Genomic DNA, 19,555 nt, shown 5'->3' on the forward strand with positions numbered 1-19,555 from the left:
AGGTGAACGTAGGTTGGAGATTCCGATACAGTTATACGGTTACGTCAGTTCACGTGCACAGAAATGAAAGGTGGTAGAGCGTGATGTGGCCCACTGCTGCTGTTGTCGTCGCCGTTGGGAGAAACCATCGTTGTTGGAAAGACAGAAGCTAAAAGAAAAAAGAAAGAACAGACTGTATAATGATGGTAAAAGAACGTTAATAATCATAAATATTTCTTCTCAAAGAAGATATCATCTTCTTATTGGACGATAGATCTTTAAAATGCAACATCCCTTATTAATTTATAATACTCACGATTATTTCAAACTTTTTTATTATTTAACAAAGAAAATTTCTAGATAATAACAATTCCTATTCGTTCATCTAATTCCATCTTCATTTGTTTGCTTTCATTATAATATTTATTTTTTCTATTCTTCTAATAAAATCAATTTTACTTTCAATGCGATTTAGTTGATATAAAATCCAAATAAACTAAAAAAGATTGATTAAATAACTTCAACTGTAAAAGAAAAAATTCTAAAAATATTTAAAATATGATTAATATATCTAAAATTCTATATTTATTCTAAATTCTATAAGTATGTCTAAAGTATAGTATCTAAATATTAAAACAATCTATTATGTCGATTCATAAATATCAGTATCATTATGAAATTCGATATAAAATTAAAATAGAAAAGAAATTAACATAAATAAAATAGTTTCCATCGAAAGAAAACACGAATCCCGCATACATACCTGAATCTACATATTTAGAATCTATACAACACTTAGATTAATTCCTAAATATAAATATCGTTATAAATAATAATATTATCGTCTATTAAATTAGATCAATATAATTTATACAAATTCCAAATTAATTTTTTATTTTTATTTATTTCCTCAAAAATATGCACGTAAAAAAAATTGCATCGAATCTATACACTCACGATATCTCATCAACCAATACGCGCGCGCTTGAATAATAATTATAAACTAATTCTAATACTAAGATTCAATATTATTGAATAATCATAAAGAAAGAAAAAAAAAGAAAGAAAGAAGAAAGATATGAAGAAGAGACGCGTGTCGGTGGCAAACGAGATTCCACGAGAGGAAAGGGAGAGGCGTCGAATGAGAAGTGGGAGGCGCCGCGACGATCTATCGAGAGAAGAAGAAGAAGAAGAGGAAGTGGAGGAGGAGGTGGAGGAGGAAGAAGAGGAGGAGGAGAGAAACAGAAAGTAAAAGAGAGAAGCTGTATGGATACCTGTGTGTGTCTGTATGTGTCCGTGTATGTGTACATTCGTATATATGTACGTATGAATGTATATATGCATGTATATATGTATGTTCAAGCCAACGTTGCTCTTCATGATCGAGGGACACCTCTCCTTATTCCATATTGCCGTGTGGTGGTTCTATGCTCGACGTTAAAACGATTCTCTCTTTCAGTTGTCGCTCGACCAACGAAGCGTTTCGAGGTGCGTGGCTCTTGTCAGTGTCAATGTGTGTGCGCGCACACGTTCAATCATATAAAGGAACGTTGTTGTAACGTGCCGGCGCTCGCACGTGCTCCGACACGTTTTTCAAGAACCTCATCATTTGTTCTCAGTTTCTTTTTTTTCCATTTCTTTTCTCTCTTTTATTATTATTATTAATTATTATTATTATTATTAATTATTATTATTATTAATTATTATTATTATTATTATTATTATTATTATCTGATTATTTGATTATTCTTTTTATTTATTTTACTATTTTCCTCTTTCTCTGTCGGTAAAGAAGAGAGAGAAAGGAAACTTTCATTGAGAGTGAAAGCTCCAGAGAGATTTTTTGTTCGAATTCGTAACCTTCCATTCGAACAGGACCAACTTATGTTCCGTATTATTCTTCTTCTTCCTGTTTAATTATTTCTCATTGGTTTGGTATTCAAAGGACGACAAGGTATGTATACATTCATGTACGTAACTTTTATTTATGCATGCGAAAGGAAAATCGTTTTTGAAAAAAAGAGAAATGTTTTCTTGTTTAGTGTTACGATTGAGTAGGATGTTTCGTTAACTAGACAAGTTTGATTGAGGCTATTTTTGATAATTTATACGGATAGTATATATTATAATATAATACTTATAATAATATTTATATTAAAGAAGAATGTATGTAAATATTATATTATATAATATTAACAATATTACTAATATGTATATATATATACACATGTACACACACACATTCACACATATACACACATTTATCCAAACATATATATTATCTAATATAAAAAGTATATAATATTTTTATGCTAAAATAACATTTATAATATTTATACTAATAATATGTATATATATACACACATATAAGATAAGGAATATATAATATATTTGTTTATATTCTTTTTGTAATATTATATATATAATACAATATTAGTAGTATTATTAATATTATTAAGAATATAGTATTATATATATATATATATATATATATATAATACTATATTTTTAAAGAAATATGTTCTATTCTTTTAATATTCTATTACTAATTATTATAATCCTATTAATATTTTATACTAATATCTGTATGGGTTTAGATACTATATAAAATTTATATATCTATACAAATTATGGTTTTTAATTTAAACATGGATTTATAAGTATCTTATTTTACTGGAAATTGAATAGACTATTAACACCGTAAATTATAATATCAATATCGAATGAAGAATTTCTTTAAATTTCGGTTGAAATTGACCGAAAAAGATATGAAAGGAATATCGAATGATCTATTAAAATTCGGAGAAAGGAGCAGAAAGATTTCGCTTCCGTTGATGATGCAAGATGGTTTGTTCGAGGCGAAAACACGCTTTGCATGGTAAACTTCGAAGAAAGCAATCCAAGAGGGAAAGTGAGGTACGACGACATGGACCGGCCCTCCGACGATACTTTATCGTTCGACGGAGGGCCACTGTGGTAATCGTTCTTGTCCACGCCTCATTTTTTCTCTCTTTCTCTCTCTCTCTCTCTTTCTCACTCTCTAATTTATATTTGTCATTATGTGTGTGTGTGTGTGTGTAATAAACTCACTCAACATAATAATTAATTTCTTTTCTCTCTCTTTCGTGTATTTATATGAATGCGTCATAAAACACAGCATGATTTTCACACGATTTTCATGATAAAAATCATTCTATCTCTCTCTCTCTCTCTTTTTCTTTTTTTTTCAATATATCTTGCACCTGTCTTCCAAGAAATATCATAAAAATAAATAGGATGTGGAAGACTCTTATATGGTGACATAAACACTATTAAAAGTCACATTTGTTCGTTCGAAGAACGCAAATGAGATCAGTAAAAGTTATAAAATGAAACAGAAAAATACTATAATATATTATATTCTTACGATTATTCACGAAGTGAAAATTAAGTGAAAAATTAATTACCAATAGCAAGTAATACTCTAAGTGTTCAGAATGTTATAACAATTCATTCTTTTCAAATATATTTGATAATCAAATCTTTTAAATGACTCATATTATTTTCAATTCTTGTAATGTTTTTCAAATAGTAGGCGTATATAATAGAAAATCATAATAAAGACAAAGTTTCTTCTAAACATAAACGTACTTAGTGATTTAACGTTTCGTTTCTAATCGCATATAGATCTTATCTCTGAATCGTTCATTGTCGGATAAAACGATCATAGACCGCCCACATTGGTTGACCCGGTATACGGTTCACCTATGATAGATCGTGAATTCAAGAGGCTCTTTTTGCAAACTAAAACTAACAGTTGAGTCGATAGACAGTCATAGTATAATAAGTACATAGGTTACGTAGCACGTTTACACTCGTGCTACGATCGTCGTCGTCTTTTATTAAATCGTTTCAATCGGTAGATCGAGTCCGAGAGATATAGAAGAATGAAAAAATCAAAGAGTATACCTATAGATCGTAACGAGTGTACTATGTCACTGTCGTTAGTAACAACACTAAACGATATATTATAGCGTCGCTTAAAGTACGACAATGAACGATATTATTATTAATCCTCCTTTCTAACAAGTACGATTCAATGTGTGTCTGTGCGTATGTGCATGCGTCCATGTGTGTATTAATATTATTATTATTAATCTATATAATATCAATCACATTCTTTCTAATTTTTAATAATTTAACGAATATTTTCTTTTCTTTTCTTTTTTTTTTTTTTATTTTACGTTAATACATTCAACGTTTGTATCTGACTCGAATTTTTTAATATAATTTTTCAGATAAATATGAATATATATTAAAGAATTAGTTTTGTTTTATATAAAATGAAGATATCATTAGAAATCATAGAAAAATAAAATAAGATGAGACGAGTGGAGAAAATCGTGTCGTGTCTTTACACCCACGCAAATTACTAAGAAAGAAAGTAGGAACAAGGATTATCAGTTAAGCTGATTTTGCTCGATAAACATAATTCGGTATCTCTAACTAATAACGGAAATTATTTATTACTTATAAGAATTTTGTTAAAAAAAAAATTATTACGCGAATGAAATAATTCATTTAAAATTAAAATTGAGATAATTCTGTCGATAATATATATACATATATACATATCTTTTTCTTTCCTCTTTCAAAAAAAAGTTACATTCTTGTATCTTTTTCTCTATAAACGATTACGTTGATCGATCGATCGATCCTGATAGAGACCTTTAATTCATTCATTAAATGAAACGTTATGATGATTAAAAAAAACCTATCCGTTATCGAGTATACTTACCGGATGCCGGAAAAGATGATGATTCATGCGAATTTTTTACCGGATCTCTTTTTCCATGTCTTGCTATGTCATCTTCATAAAAAGAGAAAGAAAGAAAGAAAAAAAGCAGACAGACAGACAGACGGATAGAGAGAAATAGAGATAGATAGATAGAGAAAAAAAGAGAGAGAGAGAGAGAGAAAAAGATCATAGTAGACAATTAATCTTCGATCATTCGCGGTCGATGCATCCGCGAATTATTCATAGCTCTACGTAATTGCAGGTTGACGTCTCTATAACGAGACGATACATCGGAAGAAAAACCCGAGAAGGAAGAAGAAGAAAAAGAAGTAAAAGGAGGAGCAGAAAAAGAAGGAGAATAATAAGAAGAAGACAATATAATAAAGTATAAAGAGAATTGCGATCTCATCGAGGATGTTGCGATGCAGAGATCGAATAAGACAGATCTTCTGATTGTTTCGAGTCGACAGTCAACTCGTTTTTCTTCGATCGATTGCGTTTCAACAATCATGATTTTCTTCGAGACAATCTTAAATATCGAATCAACGTTTAAACGTCAAGATCGAAAACAAGTGTGTATTGGAGTATTCGAAAAATTTTGACGATTTTTCTTTTCGGTTTTGTCAAGAAAGGAAAAGAGAAGAAAAGAAAAGAAGACAAAAGAAAAAGAAGTATATCGTCTGAGGTTTTACAAAAAAAAGAAAAAAAAAAGAGGAAACAAAATGTCCTTGATGAATTTTAGTTTACCATATCACACGGCAACGCCGTCATCATTTCTTTATACTGGACATTCGACTGTTAATAATCTTCGTTTGAATGCTGTCCTTCCACCAGCACCACCTACTAATTATGACAATCGTGAACCCTTTCGAAATGAGCCTTATATACCACCGTTGAGATATCAACAAGACAGACAACAACAGCAACAGCAACAACAACAGCAGCAGCAGCAACAACAACAACAGCAACAACAGCAACAGAGACAACGTCAGACGAATCAACAGAGAAGACCAGAGCTTTATGTCGAACAATCTTCATTTTCGTCGACTCAGGATACAAGATATACGAATTATAATCAAGATTTTCGAAGGACTCAACCTCGACAGCAACCACAGTTACAACAGCAACAAATGAGACCACCTCCTCCAGCTCCTTCTTCCCAACGTCAACAACAACAACAACAACAACAAGAAAGAATACAAAATGAGGAACACGATAGAGAATCTTTAGAAGTCAGCAGGATCTCCGAACAGGAAGGATATCCTGATAGACCTAATGGGTAAGACTTTTTCAATAAATCTATCTAGATTCAAACCTCCTTCTATAACATTTAATTTAATTCCATTGTTATATCGAAACTGTACTATATAATGGGTTGTCCCAAATTTATTAAATCGTGCTGATACGGAAATCGTGTTATATAGAATATTTATAAGAATATCGTGTTGTAAGAGAGCTGTCGCAATTTTTGCAACGTGTTATTGGTATCGAAACCCTGTTTTCAGAGTACCGTATTATAAAAGGTTTGCGAATGTATTAGTGTTCGAGCTAAATGATTTTCTTTGTTCAATATTGTTACATTTTCTCATTGACAAGAAGCCAAGGTCGTTTTTCATCTCAATCCATTTCCGTTTGTGGCCGAGCGAAAGCGTATCGCTTTAGTAACCTTAATTGAGCTCGAACTTATTTACGTAACGATATCCTCTCGAGCGTTCTTTCGTACAACGTGCTTCGAATATCTTGACGAATTTCTTTTGGAATCGTTTATAAGTATCGTAGTTATATACAACCTGCTCGTTCTTGCGAACACGTAGGTAATTATGTCATTGCTTATAATCGTTTCGAATCGATTCATTATCTTGTACGAGCATAGCAGGATAAAACGATCTTAAAATATAAAGTAATTAGTTTCTAAAGACTTCCAAGAAATCTTTCTTTTTTTTCCGTATTAAAAGAAATGATTTTTCTTTTTCTTATATTTGATTTTTCTAAATATAATTTTTATATATATGTATATATATATGTAAATATTTGTTTATATACTACAATGTTAATAGTATTACATTTATTATTGCAGTGATTTATAGTGCGTTAATTAATTACAGTATTTTTTTTATTATAGTATAATAAATATAGTATAATTGCAGAATAATGAGATATATATAACATAATTTTTGTCGTATATATATTCATATATATTATGTATAACATATATGTATATATATACAAACATTTATTTGTTATATATCTTTATTATTTATTATTATTTATATATATTTTTTTTGATCAAAAATTCTTATTCAATTTACACTAATGTAAAATTAAATATAAATATCTATATAAACAAATATACATGCACATATATATATATATATATATAATATATCTGATTAATCTTATTTAAATATACATGTATATATCTATATATAGTATATATACACATAGATTCTTATTATTCAGTTTAATGTAAGATTGATTAATAAAATTTTAATTAATAAAAATTAATAAAAAACATATATATATATATAACATATAGTCGCATTTGCGTTGGAAATTTTATTCGACTTTGATCGTTTCTTCTTTTAGATATACGAGAGTAAATGCCGAAGGATTCGGTGGTGGTCCAGGTACAAAAACATCCGTTCACGCTGTTCTGGATTACGACGACGATTTCGACGATTATTATGATGACGAAGACCAAGGTGTGCCAAGGGACGCACACGTTACACCGATTCAGGGCCCGATTTTCTTAAAAAACGGTTCTGTTCCTGTCGTACCACTTTATTCCTATCCTCAATTAAACAATGGAACTTTCGTGCAAATTCCGGTGAGTAAAAAGTAGACATTCATTGCATCTTTCATTTTTCTTTTGTCTTTTTTTCTTTTTAATGAGAAACAATTATGAATCATGTAGGTACTATGTATCAATATCCTCGTCATACCATTTACATTCTTCAACCTTTCTCTTATTTCTCAGTCGAAACAAAAGCCGTTCCAAGCATAGCAAACAAGCTTTCATTCTTTCAATCCTATTTTTTGCTTCTACAAATTTTTATAAATAACGTACTTCTTATTAATCAAATTATTTTTATTCCAATTAAAATTTGTTATTAAATCGTAATAAATGTAATACTATTAACATCGTAATATATAAACCAATATATACGTATATATATAAAAATTATATTTAGAAAAATCAAATATAAGAAAAACAAAAATTATTTCTTTTAATACGATTTAATTAGTCGAATAATTTATAAATTATTTTGAAAATCATAATAATGATAATAATTTAAATTATAATAATGATAATATAATAATGATAATAATAATAATAATAATAATAATAATAATAATAATTATTATTATTTTATTATATTATTATTATTATTATTATTATTATTTTATATTATTATTATTATTATTATTATTTTATATTATTATTATTATTATTATTATTATTATTATTATTATTATTATTATTATTATTATAATCATTTATTATAAGTGTGAGAATGAACGATTTCCGAGGAGATTGAATATATAATACGTCTAAAATGCCGAACGACGATGCCGTGACTCATAGGTTAGTGCATTGAATACGTTCCTTGAAGAAAGCACGAATCACGATCTCTCGACCTACAATTTGCTCGCGATTCATCTTAAGCGGTTTACACTTTAACGTATTATCATCAACCGAACGATTCTTATCGTTTGGTTTACACTCATGTACGATCAATTCTAAGTAGACGTGACTTTTGACTTAATAGAAGGAAATAAATTGAATAATAAATTATAGTAATTACAAATAATTGACCAAATTACTAAAAAAAAATACTAATTTAAAATACTACCACTACTACTACTACTATTACTATTAATAATAATGATAATAATAGTAATATGATGATGATGATAATAATGATAAAATAACAATAAAAATAATTATGAAAATCACTCAGGGAAAAAAGAAGAAAAAAATACTTAAGTCTTGTTTCTATAGTAAATATTTTTTTGTTTTACAAAATGACGTGACTTTCGATCGATCGATCGATTGATCGTTTCTTTGTAAGACGATGTTGTACTAGCTCGAAAGGTGATCGAACGCGGTTGTACGACTCTATATCTATAAGAACTCTCCACAAGTCTGACATCTCTCCGCGTGACATTTCCTCGCTTGCATATCCATGACCCCAGTCAGGCAGATTCTATCTTCCTTAGAATTTGCGAGGCAACACCTTACTAGTTTATTGCTGATCTTACTTCGTTCTTTATATCGTTTCTTTTTTTTTAATATATTTCATCCCCTATTCATTTTTCTTTTTTCTTTGTTAATAAATTTTATATAATATAACGATAATATACGATAATATTTATAAGATTTCTCATTAAAAAAAAATATATTTAATTGTTGTAAGTAATATTTTCATATTATATTAATTATTATATATAATATATAATTAAATAATAAATTAAAAAAAATATATATATGTATAGGTATACAACGATAATCTTTTTATTCAAAATTTATCGTTAAGATTAATGTGAATTTTTTTATAAATTTTTAATTTATTAAAAAATTTATTGATCATAGTAATATTACTATTATATAGAAGGACACTACTTTTTCTTTTCTTTTCTTTTTTTCTTTTTTTTTCTTTTTTAATAAATTTAGAAAAAGATTTAGAAATATAATTTCTCAGAAAATAACGAGCAATTTTGAAAAGAGAAATTTGTTCACGCAGTGACAATGTTCAAAGTAATTTCACGAGATCTTTATTATGGATTATTCCATGTACTTACTTCAATAAACAAAAAACCAAGCGAACTTTTATATAACGTTGCTTACGTAAGACACAACCGTCGGTACATATAATTCTTACGTTTGTCTTAATTATAAAATAAATTACGAGTCATTTTTTGGTTTTATCTTATCTGAAAATAATGATGTGTCGTATTCCACGATACTTATTAGTTTAATTTAATTAATTAATTTATTTTTTTTTAATTTTACGATTTCGATTGAACTAATTGAAGGAGACTTATTAATATCCATCGGAATTGAAGTTTTAAATCTTCGAATAGATCAAATTAACTTGGTTATCGATGACAAGATCAAGAAAGATCGAGATCGAGTAAAAAAACGTGCAACTTCTAGTAGATCACAATCGTTAAATGTTAAGAGAGCATGATCCTCTTCTTCTTCTATTCGTCCTCGTGATGCTTCGTTGATGCTCACATAGCACTCCTTTAACCAATGATTACCTACCCTTCCTCCTCCTCTACCTTCTTCTTCTTCATCTCCTCCTTAGACTTCCTCCATAATTGGACACCAGCAGCCGCTCTGTCTTTTGCAATTACCTTAACACATTACCTACAACTACTTCGAAAGATCGTATCATACCAATAAACGTTAGCAAATATAAAATTTTTGTACTAGGTATATATAATATTCTAGCTCATTTCTCTTTCTCACACACACACACACATGTGTCTTTATTTTCATGTATATATATATGTATTTCTAAAAATTATCTAAATTACAGGTGTGTGTGTGCGTATATATATACACACGTGTATAATTAAACAAATATAAAATAATATTTTATATAATATAAATAATAATACCTATCAAATAAATATAAATATAAACATATATATATATATATGTATGTATAAATATAAAATATAGACATAAATATAAATAATATAAATATAGATATAAATATAAAATAATATTCTATATACGTAGAAAAATAAATATAAAAAAATTCTACGGATATGCATATACTTATACATAGGTATATTTATTTGTTTGTTTACTTATATAATAATTTATATTTATGCAATATATATGTTCATTATATGTAATTATATATGAGAAATCAGAACTAACCTTTTCTTCATCATTAATCAGTGTTTCACAAACTGAATCATTGTGCATTCATTCTAATTACATCACATATTTTATTCAGTTGATCTATTAGTATTATTTTACAAGAAGGATCTGATCTCACGTAAATATTCAATATAAATAGTATATTAATTAGACAGTTTAATTTATTTACTTATTTATTTATTTATAATGTAATAATAATATCAAACAATCTTTATCATATAATTGTAATATCAAATGTCATAGTAGTATATATAATAGTAATATCAAATATAACTGAAGACAGTGATATTTAAAATAATCAAAGTTATATTTAATCTATGAAAAAATTAATCAATTAATCAAATTCTATTTATATTAATACAATAAGCAGATGATGAATAACGGACATATATCAAAGTTAATTTGCACGATGATGTCTAGCGTTGAATCAAGCTAATTTAGGTAGTTGGCAAAGTGTTAACGACTTCATTTGTCTCTTTCCCTTCCTTTCTATCTCTCTTTCTCTCATACAATAACAGTATCTTTCTAATCGTTTCATCGATTTTCAGAACATTAACAAACACTAATACATGATTCTTTTTTTCTCCTAATACTTATCCCTTCTAAAAATAAACGAATATTCTAATAAGATTGATTTCCTCAGATAATCAAAGTCTACGTCGAGAGACTTGTCAGAGTTAATTAAGTTCAATCAAAGTCATCGAGAGCACGATATTGAGAAGAGCTTGATTCTCTTCGAGCGAATCGTTTCGAATGTTATTTACCAATGGCCTATTTCTTGTTCGTAACAACTTCTCGTGAGAAAAGAAAGTCGTGACGAAAAAGACGAATGACCTTCCCCTCCATCGTGTTCTAGTAATTCTCCGTGTCATCTTTCTATCGTACTCTCGTTCGATTCATTCGATCGATGTAAAAGGCACTCTTTGTTCTTTATAATATCTTCTCTCAAGTGAAATTAAAATCGAAGGAAAAAAAAATAATCAGTTTACGATAGTAAAAGCTGAATGAGATTAATGAAATAATGATTATATTAAAAAAAAAAAAAAAAAGAAAAAGATCAAAAAGGAACAAAAAAGTTTTCTTATAAACGAAGATTGTTCTGTTGTCCTTGATCGTAATAAGGATGGACGACATTCGTATTTCGAAAGATGGCCTAAGAAACGACGATTCCTCTAAATGAGGCAGAAGATCGTCATTAAATCGGTTCAATGTCGATAGACGATCTCAATTCTTTGAATCATTCCTGTGGTATCACTTTATGTCGCTATTGAAAATCCTTTCACCGTTCACCACTGGTCCTCCTCGAACCTTACGTTGAGCTACAATCACGAACAAACGCTAAGATTCACGGACGATCTGCCCTTTCCTCGACTATTCGATTGATACGACTTACCGATTCATCTTTCTCGATCTTTGTCGATGTTATCGGTTTTATAATCGACTCTACCAATTTATATCTAATACTTATAACCAATCGTTATGTTCAAAATAAAAATTTTCTTTAAAAATTCAGATTATATATGTGTATATACATACATACATACATACATATATAAAACATAGTTTTTCTTTTATTTTTTTGTTTTAATTACAAAGGAAAAAATAAATAAATATATATATATCTTTTGCAATTAAAAAAAAAAATAAAAGAAAAAATTGTGCAGCACAGACCATAAGTTGGTAGACGAAAACGCGTTATTATTATAAACAATTATAAATTGAAATTACAATTTGATTTATGAAACAATTAATGATTTAACAATTAAATTTACAATTTATAATTTGAAAATTACAATCTAATTTAAATCATAAAGGTAAGATTTCATAGATCTTATTTTTACATTGAATATTCACCATCTAATGTAGATTAGTGACATGTTGTTACGATCTTTTTATATTAAATGTTATTTATATGAATTTACATTTGTAAATTCAATTTATTTATGATGATAATACATGTTCGTCAAATGATTTACGGATCACCCTGTACAATTATTTTTAGAAATAGAATTTCTATATTTGTGAAAACAATTTTTATTTTTTGATCATATTTTAAATAGTTTATCGTAAATCTTAGTTAGCTTATTAGTAAGTCGATTTTTAAAATTAATTTAACGATTACATCAATTAAATTATTAAGGAGACCACTAGTTTGTTATTTTTAGAAATATTTCTGTATTAATAATAAAATTTTATTTTTTTCATATCTCGGATAATTAATAAATCGCTGATTTTTAACGAGTTGCTTGACATTTTCTAAATAATCCATTAAATTAGTAGATTCGACACAGTTTATTATGCAATAGTGAAACTTTGTCACAAAGAGAGTTGAAGCATGTTTTTATTCTTTTTTCTTTCTTTTTTTTCTTTCATCTTTTTTTTTTTTGAAACGAGAGAATTAAAAAATTTCTGTTATTCTATTTAGGACAGTTTTCTAGGTATTTCGAATGATAACTATTATATCTTCGTATTAAACGAAAGTGACTACATACATACGTGAGATAATTTACAGTGGGAACGACATAATAACGGTTTGGAGATTGTGGAACACACTTTCGCTCATAAGTATGATTATATACGGTGATTAGGATTTATAATATGGATAACGAGAACAATTTGTTCAGAATATAACGTGTTAATATGAGAGAAACTCTTATGAAATTAAATTAAAAAATTTCTTTTTAATATTCTTTTTGTTTTTATTTATTTCAATCTACGCAGTGAACATTCATTCAAACAAAAGTGAATGCATTTCTAATTTATCTATTAAAGTTCTTATAAATGCAATTATCAAAATATGTCCGATAATCGTCTAACAATAATTTATTTCAAATGAGCAATACGTATTTATCTGCGTGTTTTTCTATTTTTAGAATAAGGAGAATGACCGAATTAGAAAAGTCATTCTATCTTATTGGTACATGTTTTGAAGTATAAAAAGAAAAAGAGAGAAACAAAAGTGGAATAACTTTGACTTTTGATTTCTCAACTTTCGAATAAATGCCATACCAACTTCGGGATTATTTAGCAGCTTGATTTACGTTCGATGTCTATGTGCGGGAGTATGCGATTCTAAGGTCGGGATATTCTAATCGTATTAGGTAATTCTCTCCTGTTTTATATTCTTAACCACATATCGCATTCACGCTACTTTCTTTCGTCTTTCAATTTTCGAATTTGCTTTTCGAAAATACTGAAATTCTAATCACGTAAAGAAAGATTAGAATTTTTTTTTATAAAATTCTTGACAAATCAGCTAATTGAAAATCTTATGACATAGATTGATGTAGTACATTGATATCTGTAAAAAAAGATTTTTTAATCTTAAAATGTATGATATTTTAGTAGAAGTTTGTTAGAAAAAAATATTATACTGATTGCGAAATAATACGGAATGGATAAAAAAATTATTATTAAAAAATGTTATTATACTCAAATAAATAAAAAGTATTGTATATTCGTAAACATATAAATTTTCTTTTTACAAATATTATTTAATTTTTTCTCTTATATATATATAATATAATACTACATAAATGTTTTATTTTAAATATATATTATATAATTTTATTTTAATATATAAAATATATTTTATTTTAAATATATATTATGTAAATACTACATAAATGTTTACAACAATTTTCCTTTTATAAATACAAAAAGAAAAATGTAAGTAATATTTATAAAAAGAAAATTACAATAAATAAGCTTTTCTTATACGAAATTTTGATGAATATCTAAATTGCTGTATATACTAAATTAATTAATGATATAATATTTCTGCAAATATAATTGAAATCAAATTTTTTTAATTCTACAAATTATCACTATTTATTTCTACTTATCATTATTATATATTTATTTCTATTGATATTCCTTCCTTTTCATGATTTATAATTTTACTTATTCAATAAAATTTTATCAATAATTCTGTTACGCTGTAATACCTTCTATATAACTTTTAAATTATACATATATGTTAAATATAAGCACATAAAGCTGATAATATTTATTGAACATCATCATCGAAGATCAGACAGTTAACTTCTCGTTCAAATTCGATTCACGCAATCGTCGATTGCAATTGACTCGCGTGGACACTCGGCGTGATTCACGTCTCTCTCTCTCTCTTTCTCTCTTTTTCTCTTTCTCTCTCTCTCTTTCTCTCTCTCTCTCTCTCTCTCTCTCTCTCTCTCTGTCTTTCCATGTCTCTTTCTAACGACTTTCGCTAACACGTATCCCGTGAAGGAAGTTTTCTGAATGACTCGCAACCAATATAGACGACGACGACGACTTTACTGACGCCTACTGATATGCGAACACGTGGGCTGCCTAATCGACGTTAACGACGCAACGCGATCTTCCGGTATAGATCAGTGATTCTGCAATTACTAGCTTGGAAAGTGATCGTTTCCTCTTCTCATATATAATATTACGACTTCATAAGAAGAGAATAATTGATCGAATATGAAACCAAGGATTAGAAATTAGAATTTTTTATCGAGATAAATAAGAATTCTTTTTTTCTAGTATATTATATTATAATATTAATTTTTGATATATGTTTTATCTGGATGTATGTATTTTATACAGGATGGTTCAAAAGTGATCTTAAAAAATCAATTACGCTTTTCCGAAACTTTTTAGATTAATTTCTGTTCTTCGGATCATAAAACGACTAAAGTGGATTTAAAGAAGACGAATATATATATATATATATATATATATATATATATAATAATATATAATAATATATATATAAAGAAAATTTGATTGAATAAAGAAAAAAAAAATTAATCTAAAAAGTTTCGACAAAGACTTATTGATTTTCAGAATCATAAAGAAACTTTAGTCCACTATGTATTAAATTTACTAAAATGTTCTCTCTTTGTTCATTTATTTCTTTTTTAAATTATATTCATTTAAAATTGTTCATTCAGTTTTCATTATTTCGATCGAAAAAAAAATATTTTGGATCTATTATCTTATTAAATAATCATAATAAATTGGATCTACTATCTTGTTAAATGAGATGACAATTTGATAGATAGAGAATGACATTGATATTATATAACAATTTTATATTATTATTATTATTATTATTATTATTATTATTATTATTATTATTATTATTAAATACAAATTTTGTTATATATATTTCTATTTTGTAAATTTTATTAATTATAGAAATTTTTTATTATTATTATTAATAATGTAGATTTTAATTATTATTAATAAGAATAATAATTAATATCAATAATAATAATAATAATAATAAAATAATAATAATATTAATAAAATAATGATGAGATGAAGATTGATAACTCAATTAATGACGTTCACACTGACGATAATAAATGTAAGAAGGAAAGAAGAAATCCAAATGGATTTGCATTAATATCTCGTTAAAAGGTTTTCTCCCTCGTGACCGTCCTTGCGATCGATCGATAAGCAACGCGGAGTTATATGTTTCTTATCGTACTTTTCGCAGATACGTTCGTACGACACGTTCGTCGTCACGTTATCGTGCCGAGCCTAAAATTTGCAGAATAAACTTATAGATACGTTGAGTTAAGTTATTGCCTCTACGTATCCCGTGGGTGTCTCGAACACTGTCTTGGGTCATGCATGTCATCGATATCTAACTATACATAAACGTATGCGTCTATATGTATGCATGAATATCTAGCTATAGCTGAATGTATATGTATATATACAGTACCTGTATATATATATATATATACATACGGATATCCAGCTATTCATAAATTTATTTAAGTATCAATGTGGGTGTGTATGGATCAGCTTGTCAGAGTATTGATGTGTCTGTGTATGTGTAATATATAATACCTATATACTTACTCGATGATACACGGAAGAAAATCGAGTCGATAACCTTGAAATATTTTTTTTTCAATTTTACGAGCACATTTTCGATGAAAAAAAAGAACAAGGAAATAAAAAGAAAAAATCGACGAATTCTTTGAACTTGTAAAATCTCGAAATACTCTTCGACTTATCGTTCGTCGAAAGAAGTCTTATAGTTTATGCGTTCTTTCTTGCTGTGTAAAGAACCTTGAATTAATATTCATGAGTATATATATACTTATATACATTTGTATGTATATACATATATGCACACATATATATATATACATATATATATAACACATATATATACACGTACACACATATACATATATACATATATATGTATATTTAGATATAAAATCACAGAAAGAGGATATGTACGAGCTGACTATCGTCCTTTTCGTTTCGTATGTGGTACAATTATGGTCAAGATTGTCACGTAGTATACCTTGAATCTTGACGAAGTATAGTCGTTCGATATCTTCTTTATCGTCTTGCTTTGAGATTCTTGCGAAATCGTTTCGCGAAATGGAATTCATGTGATCCTATAAATTTTCAGATAAACCAGAATTTGTTTTCGTTTTTATTTCCTTTTCTCATACTTTTGGAAATAATATTTATACGATTGGCAAAACTTACGTGAAATTAACATAATCGCCAAATCTTATTTATATTTAAAAAATTATTCATTTAGGCTATTTTCTTCTTATTAATTGTATTCTCAATCAAAAAAAAATGGTTAGTTGGAAAAAATTATAAAAAGAAAAGAATGAACAAAATTGTATCAAAATAATGTCGACAAAGTCATTTGTAATTTCAAGGACGATGTGGATCCTTAAATAAGGGAGAGAGAGAGAGAGAGAGAGAGAGAGAAAGAGAGGGAGAGAGAGAGAGAGAGAGAGAGCGAGAGAGAGAGAGAGAGAGAGAGAGAGAGATATCGACCTTTTTAGATTTCTTATCTCAGAATAGAATCGTTTTTCCTGTCGACTCTCTGTTAACCTTTCCAGCAAAAATCCTTGACTCTTTCTTTAGAATTTTAAACACGAATTTACTTTCCCCCATTTCTTTTTTAAGCACATTTTATTCGATAAGGTTGTACGATGTACAATCGATACATATTAATTATTTATTTTTTGTTCTTTATTTTATTTTTTGTATGCAGATCCTTTGGACAGCACTTTCGGTTGCATTAGGAGTCGAATTGAGAGGTGATTTGGTCAGAGGTGCACCATGTATCAAAAGATATCATCAATTGTTCTGTCCAACTGCCGGAAATACATATCCGATGTAAATATGATTTGACGTTTCTTAATTATTAATTTTTTAATTTAATTTTTGCATCGAGAAAAAAGAAAAAAATAGAAGAAAATTGAAAAAAAAAAACTTTTTTTGTAGAGAACGGATAGAACGTTTCATAGACGAAAACAAAGCGTTGATGAAGAGAATGTATGGTGATTTTGAGATGAGTCCAGGTCATCGAACTCGTACGAGAAGAAAAAAAAGAGAATCATCATCGAAACAAGATTTGCCAGACGGTGGACCGAATCTTCGAAAGAAGGAAGATGATTTCGAGCTAGAGATCGAAGCTGATGGTGATTCGTTTTTTGGTAGTGATAACAAAAAAAGAGATCCGAGACAATCTTTCGGAAAGAATCGTAACAATGACAGTGGAAGGTATATTTTCTTTTTTTTTTTTCTTAAACTTTATTAAAAATAAGAGAAAAAAGAAGTTTTGTTTAAAACTGCGATCTAGTTTAAACATTTTTTCAATATTTTCAATCTTAAGAATTGGAAATATGAAATACTTAAAAAATGAAAAATATTTTTCAAACTAAAAAGTAAAAATAGTTTCATAGATAATTTTTTAGAATGGAAAGATAGAAAAAAACAGAGTTTATGGATTCGTTTTACTTTTTTAACGAAGCAGATAGAAAACAATAGATATGTTTTTAGAATCGACGCATGCGAATCAAAAGTAGAGATCGTGACGCCGTATTGGGCGAGCAATAGCGCAGGAAAAATACGAGCTATCGTGAATACTCAACATTTCGAACAAGCGATTCACCAAGAAGTTTGTTCGTAAGTATTTATATTATATAACATACTGCACAATTAATAAGTCTATATTCGAAGAAAATTGTTGGATTGATATTTAAAGTTCAAAAATATTATTCGATTATGACGAAATAATAAAAGATCGGATGAAACATTAGAAATTTTGTAAATTTTAGGAACAGTTCGTTAACAAGCAAAAAGTTAATAAAAAACAGTCATTATGAGATTAATATTATTGTAAAAGATATTCAAAATGTTTTGAATGAAAAAGGGAAAGAAAGAAAAGAATTAATTTTTAATGTTTTATCCATTTTTTAATTAAAATCTAATGGCGAACGATATAAAAAAACAGGAAAATTCATTAAATATTTTAGAAAGACGCAAACGAATCGATGTATGGGCGATTGTGGATGCGAACAAAAGTACAAATGGCATAGGTTGCTTGCTTACGATCCAGACAATGATTGCAAGGGCATATTCATGGACTGGTTTCTGTTTCCTTCTTGCTGCGTATGCAGATGCGATCCATCGAACAACAACAAGTTTCCATCGTCGAATTCTCGAAATTAATTATTTCAAATGATCGAAGAGAATTTTATTCTCGTTTTTTTCCTTTTTCTTTTTCCTACTTAATTTTCTTTTATTTCTGTGGACGATCAGTCATTTTTTAGAATGATACTTAAATAGTAATAAAAATTCCTTCAATAGAATATTTTTACAAAAAGAAAAAAAAAGAAAAAATATAATGACATTATGAAAGAGGCTAAGTTCACGACATCTTTCCTGTTACATCCTAGATTTGTTGTTCTCCCTTTATTTCCTATTTCTTTTTTTTTATATTTTTATATACAGATATATAGTCAGTAATTCGATTTGTAATCGTTCGAAAATTTGCTAAGTGTCAATTCTTTTTTTTCATCTTTTTTTTTTCTAAAATCCTAAATTACAGTAGATATAGATCATATTGATTCTAC

General features: G+C 27.7%; 1 protein-coding gene across 4 annotated transcripts; it reads left to right on the forward strand.

Moving 5' to 3' along the window:
* The first annotated feature begins 1,416 nt into the window (after positions 1-1,416).
* LOC127064545 (protein spaetzle 3) lies at positions 1,417-19,472 on the forward strand. 4 transcript variants are annotated; one of them, XM_050995737.1, is made up of 8 exons: positions 1,417-1,467; positions 1,772-1,933; positions 5,019-6,035; positions 7,343-7,583; positions 17,689-17,813; positions 17,922-18,200; positions 18,480-18,605; positions 18,956-19,472. In XM_050995737.1, exons 3-8 carry the CDS (start codon positions 5,479-5,481, stop codon positions 19,149-19,151), a joined length of 1,524 nt encoding a protein of 507 aa, XP_050851694.1. In that variant the 5' UTR covers positions 1,417-1,467; positions 1,772-1,933; positions 5,019-5,478; the 3' UTR covers positions 19,152-19,472. The 4 variants fall into 4 exon arrangements, with proteins under 4 accessions (XP_050851694.1, XP_050851693.1, XP_050851691.1 ...); XM_050995736.1 differs by having other exon boundaries at positions 1,440-1,597; positions 1,775-1,933; XM_050995734.1 differs by having other exon boundaries at positions 1,441-1,590.
* Positions 19,473-19,555: the final 83 nt, after the last annotated feature.

This window comes from Vespula vulgaris, chromosome 6, assembly GCF_905475345.1.
Source record: "Vespula vulgaris chromosome 6, iyVesVulg1.1, whole genome shotgun sequence".
Classification (NCBI taxonomy): Eukaryota; Metazoa; Arthropoda; class Insecta; order Hymenoptera; family Vespidae; genus Vespula; species Vespula vulgaris.

Excerpts from the sequence above, each read along its gene's own strand:
- LOC127064545 (XM_050995737.1), top strand. The coding sequence starts at position 5,479 with ATGTCCTTGATGAATTTTAGTTTACCATATCACACGGCAACGCCGTCA. Across the intron at positions 7,584-17,688 it reads GAACTTTCGTGCAAATTCCG|ATCCTTTGGACAGCACTTTC; the intron begins GTGAGTAAAAAG and ends TTTTGTATGCAG. Across the intron at positions 18,201-18,479 it reads CGTAACAATGACAGTGGAAG|AATCGACGCATGCGAATCAA; the intron begins GTATATTTTCTT and ends ATATGTTTTTAG.